Source organism: Pagrus pagrus, assembly GCF_965226575.1.
Source record: "Pagrus pagrus genome assembly, chromosome: 9".
NCBI classification, from domain to species: Eukaryota; Metazoa; Chordata; class Actinopteri; order Spariformes; family Sparidae; genus Pagrus; species Pagrus pagrus.
The window spans coordinates 7395596-7409921 of record NC_140193.1 but is presented as its reverse complement, the minus strand read 5'-3'; the positions used below and the strand labels follow the sequence as shown (position 1 = coordinate 7409921).

The following is a 14326-nucleotide window of genomic DNA, read 5'->3' as shown; positions in this document are numbered from 1 at the left end:
ATACGATTAAGCTGTCAATGTTTAGTTTGGTGGCAGAGCTGGACGTTCCAACCATTCATCCATTACTGCTAGTGATCTATTTCAACAGATTATCCATCACTTTGAGCAAATAATTTAAATTATTTATACGTTAGTTTTAACCAAGAATTTCAACTCCTCTGCTCGCTTTCTAACGAGCCTTCACATACTCTTGATTGCAAAAACACAAGCACAACCTCACTACCTAAAATATCCTGTGAAACAAAACTAACCGAACCAACTGCAAAGATTCTTGATAGACTTTCTATATTTGTAAAGTTTTTCTGTGATGATATAAATTATTTGACGTAAATATAACTTTTCCTTTAAAACCCTTGAACAGTGGTAACACACACAGCATTATCCGCTCTTTTGTTGTCCATAGTGACCCTTTTGAACCACATTTTGGTATTTATATATATGTATATGTATATATATATTTTTGTATGTATGATTACATTTAGAAAAGCGCTCTCCTTGGTGTTGGGAATCTTAAAGATAGTGTATGACTTGACAGTTCTTTGGGATCTTGAACTGTCATGTTATTGAGGGCTGTATTTAATCACTTTATGAGTGTTAAGTCTTGAGAAAGCTCTTTGTGACCGAAACATTGTTCTTTGTTAATAAATCTATCAATGCTAAGGTGAAAGTGTGTCCGTGATCAGACTCTTTTTCGCTGGAATAACACCAAACGCCCCATCACACCTTGTTAGAGCTGAATCAATATCTGGAAGTATTTTTTCCTTTATTAAATCATTAACTCAAATTAGTGAAGCAACTCTACGATTTCTCCATGTACCACTTGGCAACAGCAGAAGTACCCCCCGAGGTAGAAGCACCCCAGGAGGTGAATCACCGGCCTCTTGTAAAGAACCAGTGATTAAAAATGACATCATCGAGCCGGTCCAATAATGAGTTATTTTCTCTCTAGACCAATCGTCCTTATTGGCTGATTTTTATGTTCAACAACACCTGTGAGGCTTTTTAGCAAAGTGAATCAGATACAAAATTCACACACGCACACACACACACACACACAAACACACAGGTTTATTGGGACCAGTGTTCCCATGGCGATGACTAAGCACCGAAATACTGCTACCAGATCAAATTACACCACCATACTCACTCACATCACTTTAAGTGTACACATGCACATGCTTCCTCCGTCCTTCACAAGGTGCATTTCTGCTGAGCACGGTCCTATAGTAGCTGTATCCAAGGAAGGATTCCCTCCTCTCACACACACACACACACACACACACACACACACACACACACACACACACATCTGGAGTAGACGGAAGATGAGATGTCTCACCTTGATGTGTTCTTGCAGCTGGACTTCATGTTGTCGTGACAGCTGTTCATGCTGCCTCTGGAACTCGGCGATCAGTAGCTGTCTCTGGAGCTGCTGCTTGTGTTTGAGAGCCACCAGCTCCTGCTGCAGGTGCTGCTCCTGGTGGTCTGCGGGAGATTGTCAACACTTTATCATTCAGAGCATCAGGGGTGAGGGCTGTTTGTGTTAGAAATAATCACAAGACGTGACGACCGGAGATCATCCCCTACTTACTAATGACTGGTCCACGGCCTGGCTCTGAGGATGTGGGGCAGGCTGTGGAGGTGGGCGGTGTAGGGTGGGGTTGGGGAACCAGGCCAAAGGTGGGCTGCTGGTGATGGTGGTGGTGGGGGTGGTCCACTACGCGCAGGTCCATTGGTAGGATGGCTGTGGCGGCGGGGGGCACCTGCATGGGCAGTGCTGCCGAGCTCACGTCCACTGTGAAAGAAGAGAGAGACGATCATTGATTCATCTGCAGATTATTTTCACAATAAACCAAAGAATCATTGAGTCTGTAAAACCTCCAAAAACTGAGAAAAAAGGCTCATCATGATTTTACAGAGCCCAAAGTGACGTCTTCAGATTCCTTCACTTCTCCAACCTCATGACTCATCTACTGTCATAAATGACAAAGAAACACAACTAACCCGACATTTAAGAAGCTGGAACCGGCAAATCTTTGACATTTGGAAAATAACTGAACCAATAAATCAATTATCATCTTTGGCAATAAAGATGTCTTTAAAAAATCACAAACATACTCGATCAGCTAACTACGACAGGTTAACACACGCATGTTCTCCACGTCAATGTCATTTAATACAAACATACAATGTTATTCTTCTTACCACAAGAACCTGACCGCTGCTCAGTTTTTGGTTCTCATACAAATACCGATACTAGGGATAAAAAAAATTCTGATATCAATATATCGACTGAAAACACACATTTCTTAGCGATGATCCCTCAATTGTGGTTAGAAGACATTATCTTCACAAAGATATGATACGAAGAATGAATACCAGCGCACTGAAACAGTTAACTTCACTGGTAATTTAATAATTATAAAACAACTGAAGCATCTGCTTCTGCTTAACAAAAAAGAAAAACTGAAGCATATCAGACGACATATGCTCTGATACTGATATATACGTGATGTAGGTTGATCGCACCAATATATCAGTCAGGTTCTGCTTATTACACAGTTCAGTTCGAGATAAGAAAATGAGACTTAGAGGAAACAGAAAATGAATACAACCTTCTCCTTATCTGTGTATAGTTTGGTTACACAATAAATTAAAATCCATGTCTATTCTCCTTTAAAACAGCCAAAATACCCCGTCCTCTCCGTTCCAAATAGGACACATCAACACTTGTTACATCAGCTGTCTGGACAGTCCATCCTTAGCTGTTGCACTCAGCATTACACTTAATACTGGCTGTGCTTGCTTGTAGTGTTGGCAAACTAGAGGCTTAAGCCTGTTTTAGAGTTGTACACATTGGGTAAGAGCATTAGCAAAAACACTAAAAACACAAATGTGTCTGTGATTTAGAGAGGCTCGGATCAGAGGGGTGGCAGCAGCGTGTATAGGAAGCCTCGCTTATACACTGTTTATACACCATCTATGGAAAACAACATTCTCAGAGAAACCCTGTACACACACTTTCGCACACTTTCTCTACGCAGATGACGAAGACGACAGGCCCATGCACACACACACACACACACACACAGACACACACACACACACACGGGCTGAATGATGAAACATGGCAGCAGAGAGCAAAAACAATCCCCTGAAACATGAGTTTTGCGGCAGGGATTTGCTGACACGCATGCAGGACTCACTGTGTGTACTTGTGCATGTGTGAGTTTCCACTGTGTGTATGTGAACACTACATTTTGCTCGCTGCGAGTGGAATGCTGACAGCGTGCTGTACGTTTGTGCGCCGTGTGTACACACAGTATCGGCTACAGACAAAGCAGAGTTGTGTCTGATGTTGTTAGAGATGGATTCCCAGTGCCTTCACACACCCGAGAGAAAATAGGCAAAAAAAAAAGAACTGCACAAAATCCACACATCGTTTAACCATATCATCATCATGTCATTTTTCAAGCAACACTTGCTGGTTTCTGCTTCTTAAATGTGAGAATTTGCTGCTTTTCTTTGTCATTTACGTTAGTAGATGACGGTTCTTTGAGTTATAGACTTTATAGAATTTGAAGATGTCGTTATGTGCTTTGGGAAATTGTGATGAGCAGCTTCACAATTATTGGACGTATTATAGATGGAAATAATTATTAGAATTATCATGAATGTTATGGTTAACACAATAAGAAATGCAAGACACACAGGCAGGCACGTAACAGAACAAAAAGTGAGCTATATTAACATAAAGTCCAAAATCCAAAAGTCAAAATGCAAGAAACAAAAAGGCAGCTAGCAAAAAACCCATAAATTAGGCAGGGGCAAATCAGTGAACTACAAGAACTACAAAAATACAAAAACTAAATAAAGTACAAACCAAAGAAGCACTGGGGCACCGACTGGCAAGGAACACAAGGAGTGAGGTGGGGAAGCAAACTGACCAAGAGTTAGAGAAAAACACAGGCTTAGATAGACGGGGACCAATGAACAAATGAAACACGTTTCTCTGCGTATGTAGCATTCAATCTGCATCATTTATTCTGCTCCGTCTGAATAATCCTGTGAAGTAGGACAGGCCAGTGGTGCTGTTGAAACATGGATACTAAGAGCAAACACATGGAACGGCTACATCCACATGGTTGACATGCAAAAACCAGAGTATTAGTGCGATCAGATTATTTCTCCAAAACAAGCAAACAACACAGCGAGCTTAGCATGAACATTAGTATAACCCGGCCACACAACGCCAGGGAAGCAGGAACAAATGCAAACAAAACGTTTGCCGACTTTAAAGCCTTGATAAGTGGAATAAAGCATGTTGTGATCAAACACTGTCAACACGCTACTTTATTTATTTTAAATGCTTGCAGGCTTCATTTTTCCGTCTAAAACTGGCACAATTAGAAATGGGACACTGTAGCTTTATATGTGTAGGTGTGTGACAGATCCATGAGGCTGTATACAGATAAACAAGTGAAAGCTGGAGTTAAACAGGAGCTTTGCATGACAAAATCTTCAAACTCATGTAACCAAATCAGTTCTCAATTTGTGCTCGATATCTGAACTCAACATCAAACCCTCCCGTGTATCCTCCAGCCTTTTCAGATCGATATCTGCTCCGTAGAGAACCACCTTGCACCACGCCAAGCCCCTCTGCCAGTCATCAATACCCTAAAACCAGTGGAGAGCATCTCCGACCTATCATGGATGTCGTGGCATCCCCAGTGACCAATGAGGTTTGCGATGGAGTTGCAGTTACTTGCTGAGATAGCCAATGACATCTTTGGTACCGGGCAGGTTTTCAGTGCGGGAGGAAACTTAACACCACCCGACGGGACAGCAGGGGGAGAAGAAAAGGGTGTGGCCCGGGCCAGACATGCTGGTGCTTCACTGGTGTATGTGTTTGTGTGTGTCTGAGTGTGTAATTGTGTCACTATACTTCTAAGGACTTGTTTGAAAGATGGACTACTTTTTGTTTCGAACTCTTACTTTGAAAAGATGAAAGAGCTTTTTTTCAAAGGCAGACACTGAAACTGTTTTTTCATGCACTGGACAATTTTGAGATTTTGGTCTTTTTTTGCTTCAATAACACAACTTCTTCCAGACAATGTCCAAAATAAACATGTAGGTGTTCATTTTAGTTTATGAATATTTAATTAGATTACCATATTTGCATATATAAACGTTTCTGAGCCATAAATCTAAACTTTAGCAGCGCTTACATGAACCAAACACTGCAGTTTTATTCCTATTTATATTCTGAAGGTCTTTACGGAGGAGTTTGCTCATATATCATTCAAAGCCTGATTAATAGAACATTTTATTCCTAAAAACATGGAGAAAATGTATTTTTACGGCTGTTGACAGTATTTTCTAAAAGGAGATATCCAATGTTTCATATGGGAAAACCTCTGACTCTAATATGTCAACAAAATGAAACAAGAATTTTGAACCTGGCTTTATCCAACGGTCGGATTTCTGTTCTGGAAACATATGTGAATGAGCACATTTTTAATTAGATAATGCATCATTTGCATATCTAAAAATGTATTTACATATTTGTCTTAATGTAAGCAATGATATCTACTAGTTAAACTATTAAAGTAATCACCACACTAATACTTATAGTTTGGTGTATGTGTATGTATCTCTGTGAAAACCTCTGACTCTCATATGTCAACACAATGAAACAACAACTTTGTCCCCCATCTTTCTTTATTTCTGTTCTGGAAATACAAGCAAAACTGCACATTTTAATTAGATACTGCTTGATTAGCATATCTGAACATTTCATTTCAGAGAACTTGTAACACAAGAAAGATTTTTCTGAATGAAAGTAACCACTTGGGGAAGTCACACAGTGATTCATAAAGTGAAGTGTGAGGATTTGATTCACAGAGTCAACAAACTTTTATCAACGTCTATTAAGCAGCTTGACCCAATTCTGGCCCAAATGTTTTCAAGGATTAAAGCCGTCACACATGTACCGATGGCGAAGCCGTGTGCATACGTGCGTGTTAAAATGATTCCTGGACCTTTGACCCACAAACTTGTTTGATTCACTTCCAGGCTAACAGGCATATGGAAAGACAACCACATTGTTTGTCCTCGCTCCCAACAATCGGTGCCAATTATCCGTGTTGTCCAAACAAAGCCTCTCCAAGTGAACCATGGTAAATTTTCAGCTCACCACCTCTCACATTTGCTGTACATGAATGCATTTGCGCACACATGCCTGTCAACCGGTTGCACACATATTTAATAAGCAGTAAACAAACAGGTCAAACAAACAAAACCTTTTGCTGGGTCGGTGCACTTGAAACGCAGGGTCACTATACGTTTGTGTCCCTTCGGAGGGATCCCGGCGCCAGCTATTCTAGCACCTCAGTGCCAAACAAGCACAGAGCGTCACCTCAATTAGCGTCTTTTCTACTGTATATTTTCCCATATAGATCGGAGTTTGCCTAGCACTTGCTCTGAACCTCACACTATTTATATACGGTCCCCCGAGTGTCTTACTCTGTATGCATGCCACAGGCTTCACAAGGGCCGTTTGTTTTCACAGACAAAACGGGGCTCCCGGCCCCGCTAACTACAAAACAAACAACGTAAACATTCTGCTCCTACGCTGCAACACGCAACAGTCCTCCATACAAAAATGTATGACTTCCACTATGAATTAAAACAACAATAACAGGTCTCTTTGCGAGGCCCAAACAAATTCTGCTTCAAACAAACAAACTTATATATTTACAGCAGAGATCACGTGCTAGCTCATATCGAGATATCCGACATAAACATTTACAAAGAGGATGATTTCATGATGCATACAACACGCAGGCAAAGGTGAGTGCCCTTACCAACTAAAGCCACCAAAATGACTCCGTGCACCTGTGATAAGAGGCCTGAACACATGGAAAAGCAGTCATAACCTCACATTTTGACCAAAACTGTGTCACCTGATCTGAATAAACAACCTGAGCTGCACCCACTTGGATGAAAGCAGTTTTGACCGGAGCAATGAAGTCAATGCACAACAAGGACAGAAGAGCACAGACACACATACACTGTGCCCGTATAATGTACACTTGTTGTTTAATTTATTACTGTATCTCCTGGAGGAATTGTTAATATATGTGTGTGCATTCATCCTCGGAGACCAATGAAATAAATTCAAATCTTGCATTTCTATCTGCATGTTTTGTGTTAACGCGAGCGGTCACTCATGGACCAGTGATCAACGGCTGAAGCGAAGGCAGAAAAAAAAACCATTACAGCCACTTATGCTCAAGCTGAGGAGCTACATCAGGTGGCACAGAGGGAGAGAGATGGAGAGGAAGAGCAGGGCGGTGAAAACACTGCTCAGACCAGCTACTCAGAGGCTACCCACACCGACTGACACATTAACACTGTACTAGTGCCACGGCCGAATGCTTGTTGTGATATTAGCTACACAGTTATTTCGGAGCTCAGATCTTTTGATCATCTTGATGCATTTAATTGATCTGCTTTTCCTTTCCTTCCTTTCCTTTAAGTTCCTTAAATGTGAATATTTTCTGGTGTCTTTACTCTTCTGTGACAGTAAACTGATGATCTTTAGGCTGTGGACAAAACGAGACATTCAAGGACGTCATCTTAGGCTTTAGGATACACTGATCTGACATTTTTCACCATTTACTGACACTTTATAGAGCACAAAGGTAACTGATCAAGTTTGTCGTCTGGTCAAAAAAAAAATCGTAAGTTGCAGTCTTAGTATTTCTGCTATGTGTCAACACTACAGTCTGTACCAGAACCACACAGACAGGCTTTTAAGGGTGCTTTCACACCTACTGTTTTTGGTTTGGTTAAGATGGACCCTGCTGTATTTTCGAGGTTAGTGCGGACCGGACGGAGACTGCTCGAAAAGGTGGGGATCGGTTCGCTTCCAAGCAGACTCTGGTGCGGTTCGTTTGTGGCGTGAAAACAAGCAGGACAACTACAAGATTTATGTTGATAGACCTGATTTCAGCACGATTTCAAGCGCTTCATTACTAATTACTCCATCTGCTGATCGTGAACTGTGCTTAAAGAGGGAAGCCTTTGGATCAGAGGTTTTTAGGGTGTAGAGTTGTTTCAGACAAACTGGTGATACGAGATGGGAAAAATATAATTTTTCAAAATCAACATTTATCAAAACCTGCTGTTGTGATCTGATCAATTACTGCCTCTAAGCTGTACCAGTGTTTTTCCACGAGACAGACTCCAATTACTCAGACGGCTCTGCTCTTAAAGGTTTAATTTAAAGGTTGTTGTCAAAAGATTTGACGGCGCACAGGAAACATATCCGTGCCACGTCTGTCAGACAGTTCCCGGTCAAGCTTACATGGCCCTGCAGGATGGCAGTCCTGTTGCAGTTTTATCACGACAGAAACGACGGCAGCTCTCTGAATAACAATCCTCACAGGCCTGTTTACAGTAAACAAAGCGTTGTGAATGGCGGCAGACAAACAGGGCCACATAGAGCGCCCAGCAGGGTGAAGGCACCTGTGAAGTAATTAGCCGAGCTTACAAGGATGGCACTCTGTGAATGTGGCATGAGGGTATGCAGCCGAGCCAACGGGAGGAGAGGTGGAGGCTCGGGCTGGCTCACCCTGACAGCGGCGGACATTATAATGCAAACATTCCTGCTGCCAGCGTGGCTGAGCGGGTCGGGACATCGTTTGTAACAAAGACTGAGTGCTGTTTGTGCGCGACACAAAACCACACGCTCATTTTCTTAAATCATTACCACGACACCGACAACTGGTTCGTTTCCATATGTATACAGTAGGCTCTAAGTGTGGTGCAAATGCGGAGCCATTAAAGCCATGGAGGACCATTAAAGCAATGAGGGGCGGAAGTAAGATAAACGGGAAATTATGTGTACTTTGTGAGAATCCCGCTGAGATGAGAGGTTTCCCCACGACAGGCAAGATGATGTCAACTCTGGCTGAACTCACCAAAAGCGGACACAAACAACACGGCTGCTGAAATGTCAGCCCGTGCCTCCTATTTTCTGTCCCTCATCTATTCATCCATCACTCTCCCGTGTCCCTCCATCTCTGCCTCTTCCCCTCCCTCCCTCCCTCCCTCCTCTCATCCCCCTCTCCCCTCATCGGACTAAGATCATGGATCACACACAGAGGGAGTTATTTATAGAGCAGGATTCCCGAGGGAGCTCCTCGCCCCACCGGGCATCTCTGCACTCAGACCAAACCCCATGCATGTTTGACTCAGCGCGTGCATGTCTCAGCAGGGTGTGTTTGAGCTGCGCGCAAAAATAAAAAGTGATAGCAGCGTAGTGCCTGCAGATTAAGAATGAATAGTAATTGCTGACATAGTGCTACCCACACACCCACTCACAAACACACACACGCACACACACACAGGTGCTGGCATGGCAGAGGAGGGAGGCAAACACCATGGCGACTGGTGGGATTGTGGCCAGTGGTTGGTTGGACAGCGGAGGAGGGGGTGGGGCTAGAGATTGAGGAAGGACCAATGATGGTAGGCAACTAATTCAACACATGGCCTGCATGTGCATTCAGCTCAGCGCTTAACCGAGTCCGGGATGGGTGTGTGTGCATGTTGATATATGTCACTGCATGTCCCTGGAGCCTGACAGTTTGTTGTACTGTACGTCAGCACCTCTTTGTTTTCTTCATCCCCTCCGCTCTGTGTCTCCGAGGACAGCTGGTCAGCGTTAAAGCGGCTGAAGGCAACTCATCGAAATCCTTTAAAACATTATAAAAGGGATGATGTTTTGCGTGGGGTGCACAGAGATCGACTGACCTTTTCAAACGAGACAATCTTCCGGTGATTGAAACCTCAACTGCATAAAAGACAGACGCACAAACCAAAGGTGGAGAGACGTGGAGCCACATGGTCACACTGCAGGCGCACTGGCCCCCAACCAAAACACAAACCAAACCCTTGTTATGAAACCATGCAAGAGCTGAAAATGAAATATAGCAAAGAAATCTAATCAAGAAAAAAAAGGTTTTACTCTAAAGATTCAACAGTTTTATGAGCTTCTTTTGTAGGAACTTAAAAATCAGGAATATTCAGGAAATGTCATTTTCTTGACGAACTGAGCAACAACAGTGAAGATTTGTCCTGTGAAAAGCATTTTTTTCCTATTAAATCCCTCGTTTTGTACAAGAACACAAACTTTCATACGCGCAGAGGCATAAACACAAACACACACACACACATTACACAATAGGCTGTGTGGAGGAACAGACGCAGCCATCTGCTCCATTCAGTTAAAGGCTGCTGAGTCTCCATACATCAGTACCACTCAATAAACACTGCCGCTACTCGAAGCTGCACACCCACACAGCAAATGAACATGTCCACACACACACACACACACGCACACACACACACTCACTCTCTCCTCAAGTGAACACACACACACAGTCACATATCCACAGGCGAAATGAGTTTATATAAACACATGCCCGGGGATCACACACATACAGTACAAGCTGACTAAACATGATGCAACACAGTACAGTTCATCAGCACACACACACACACACACACACAACTCACTATTGATACAACTACTAATCTAAAACAGCTACAACACACAGTAACAACAGGAGCTCTTACCCATCAGTTGTGCCGTGCTGTCCGCTTGTTGTGCTCTTGTGTGTGTGTGTGTGAGTGTGTGTGAGTGTGTGTGTGGTGTGCAGTATCTAACAGAGAGAGAAAGTGTGTGTTGGTAGCCAAAAAAGTGCGACTCTGAGCAGAGCTGTAAAAAGTCCACTGCAGCGCGACAGACACAGCGGACCGACCTGGTTCCTCTGGTAGTGAGAACAGACCTCTCTCCCTGCCTGTCTTTCACACTCTCCGTCTCTCACTCCACCGCTTCTCTCACTGACGTGCTTTCGCTCTGCCCTCCGGCTGCCACTCGCTCTCCCTCCCTCTGTTCCTCCGGTCCCCTCCCACTCTCCCTCCCTCCCTCCCTCCCTCTCTCTCTCTCTCAGTGACATCAGAGGGCAGTCTCAGGCATGTTGAGCATTTTATGGGAGTCTCTCCCTCTCTCTGTCTTTGCTAACACGCCGACGAGCAGAGAGGCTGAGGGCGTCAGATTGTGACCACATTCTCATTTGACTAGACAAACGCTGAGCTTTTATGAACCACCTCTGCTTCTCCATGTTTTTTTTTTTGCTGTTGTTGCCCACATTTCTTGATGTGTGTTACTTGTTGCACACGCACACACATTTCTGGATCATCTCTACCTAAAAGCCTCCTACACACCAGCAGCAGCAGCCCAACAGAACAGACAGTTGTTGAGAAGTTGACTTGATGATAATGGTTTGCTGCTCGGCCTCGCAACTGGAACACTTTGCAAACCACCGAAGCAGCTGAATTCAGCTTAACTACCTTCATTCATCACTGCTTTTAAGCGCTTTGTCATTGACCTAACCAACATTTTTTCGTGAAAGCATCAGATTTTCTGGGTGACTCTTTTCTTCCCATAGAAACCATCACGAAGTACAGAATGTAGCAAACAATTATTCAATACAGTGATATCTCTGCCATTTTGCTCCTGACTGGTCTTGAAATAAATTCCAGAGTCCTCTTTGTATGAAACCGAGACAAGACCTAATAAAAATGTGGCCGAGACCTTGAGAAAAAGGACTAAGAGCGATCTTGAGTCCACTACTGCACACACAACAAATGATGCTTACAGCTAGGGTTTGAATTCATTCTCAGCAGGTTTTGAAAACTGTATGTTGGCAGTTTCATATTTTCTCAGGTCTTTTTGAAAGTAATTCCTCAATTTAAGTCACAATTTTACAAATGATCTGCCTTTGAAGGGTGAGGTGTATTCTGAAAAAATGTTGTAGTTGGGGGACGGAAGCTCTAAATGGCCATCAAAAAATCTAAACTAAATATTTAGCTGAAACAATGAGTCAACACATTGATTAGTCGATGGAAAGAAACTAGAGATCATTTTTTCTGTCAGTCATAGTAGATGGTGATAATGCACCTTAACGCTGCTTGCTACCCGCCATAAAACGGAAAAATTACAAAGGCAAAGATGCAGTTAGTAGCTAGCTGGTTACAAATTGTGTGGCCACTACTGCTGCAAAAAAAAAAACACGTCAGAGGAAAAGACGACCGACAACAGCAAGACACTCTACCAGCAGTGCGTGTATGTCATGATAATATCATTTTAGGGAATCTTTCAGCCGTGACAATCACGTGTCATGAAAATCTGATATTGTGACTGATATCTCCAACTATGATGATAACTGAAGAATCTTTACGGTAATTTCTTGATGCAAAAATGTCAAAACATATTTTTTCAGTCTTTCAAATATGCAAATGTCCTGCTTGTCTTTTTTAAATCATATTAAAACTGACTTTGACTTTATAGACCAAGACATCTAAAAACATCACTTTGGACTTTGAGAAGCTGGGACTGACAACGTTTTGTAAACCAATGATAAAATGATTAATTTAGAAAATAATCTGCAGATTATTCAATATTGAAAATAACAGTTAGGCGCAGCCCTAATCGGAGTAGAGACAGATCCATACATGCACGCCTGAGAAGTGTGTTGCAGATGAGTGATGGGCTTTGGATTGAAAGATAATGAGGCGCAATTAAGGACTCGCCTATCGAGTGGCATCAGAGTCCACTACTGACGAGTGCTCCTCCGGGGGCGACACCTGACATATGCCTCGCTGTCATATCAATGGGCGGTTTGAGACTCAGCCAACAGGAGTGAAGGGAAACAGGCAAGATACTCCAATATCCGTAAATCAGCCAATAAACAAACATGTTTTGAAGTGAACACACCTGGGACAGGCTCAGGAGAGTCCAAAGACAGGATATACATACAAGAAGCACAGTTAAAGAAAGGCACTGGACAGCAACTCAACATGGAAGGATCGTTTACTCCCACGTGACACTGATCAATACTTCCAATGCAATAACCTGACTGTCCTCCCTTGTCACTACCATGTATTTGGATTTTTCCCAAAGTGTGAATATTTTGCAAAATACTTACTGAAGGACGTGCACCAACACTAATCAGACCCCTGCTCAGGCTGAAGATTACGAATGATTTAGGTCTTATTTGGCCCGTCCTATCAGAAAAACAGACCCGACAGCAGAGTGAGGGAGAGTCTTGTGAAGTCTCAGGACAAGGAAACAGACTTATATTTATTTACTTTCACTTTAAGTTTAAGTCAGAGTTCTGCTGGAATATGAATCACAGTGTAGTCCTGTTTATATTGCTCCCGCTGATGTCACTAATTTCTCCGTGATGCTTTCACTTCCCTTTTTGTCAGGCATATGCAAACATGTTAAAGAAACAGAAATGAGGCAAAGTACACAGATGTTTCTTTACTCAATAAAGGCTGACTGGTTTGACTGTTTACATGCTGTTTGCTTCAGTAAACCCGTCGGTAATTACATTATCAGAGTTCATGTAAATGCACTGATTTCGTGCACACATTTCCTAATCGAATATGTGCGTGTGTGTTTTGTATGTATGTGTTTGCAGGAGCTATTTTTGAAGTTCAGCGTAGAATCCAGGAAGCCAAGTTTTGTTTGATCAGACAACACACCCACACACCTGGCTGCGATAAAAGTCTGCGTTATCAGCTCGTTGTGTGCTGTTGACGTCAAAGGCTTAGCTAAGCTTCATGCAGCCATGACACTGATAACAGCGAGCGCTGCTCAGCCCAAACCACAATGGCATACACACACGCACACAAACACCTTTTTAGGATCACTCTGGGGGAGGGCGGTGACCAGACTGCGGAGCTAAAGCAGAAGAGCACCGCATGAACTTTGCAGGAAAAATCAATGTATGGACATTAGGTAAGATGGTGGGTAACATGGTCAAAGGTCAGAGCAGCGACTGACAGCTTGGCAAACAAAAACTGATCAGTGACACACATGTGCACAGCTTTTCAAAGTGTATTTTTGGAGGGCCATGACACAGCATACACGAGAACACTTTGCAGACGTTGAAGACTGACAGTTTATCACCAGGCACAGGAACAAGTTTAGATGAAATGCATGTTACACAAGATTTTACACTGAATTTGCACAACAGTTACAAAACATGCAACTTTAACATTACACTTAAAATAATCTCAAGACAAAGAGAGCACAGACGAGAATGTGAAGCATCTGAGAAACACAACATATATCCTCTTCCTTTTTCAATATTGTTTTTATGAATGTTCTCACGTCTTTATGGATGTGACCTGCTGCCAACAGTTGACTCCAACAAACAAAAACACATTACCTCTTGCCTCTCTTTAC

General features: G+C 42.7%; 1 protein-coding gene across 6 annotated transcripts in view; it reads right to left on the bottom strand.

Moving 5' to 3' along the window:
• The window catches only part of hdac4 (histone deacetylase 4), a 138070-nt gene that overhangs the window by 58151 nt on the left and 65593 nt on the right, over positions 1-14326 (bottom strand). For 5 of the 6 annotated variants that reach the window (XM_084361260.1, XM_084361261.1, XM_084361262.1 and 2 more), the window contains exons 4-5: positions 1592-1795; positions 1340-1485 (exon numbers count right to left, since the gene is read on the bottom strand). In XM_084361260.1, the coding sequence (XP_084217386.1) occupies positions 1340-1485; positions 1592-1795 (350 nt within the window). Of the gene's footprint in view, positions 1-1339; positions 1486-1591; positions 1796-10644; positions 10890-14326 lie in introns of those variants that run through there. The other variant, XM_084361263.1, reaches the window with a different exon arrangement.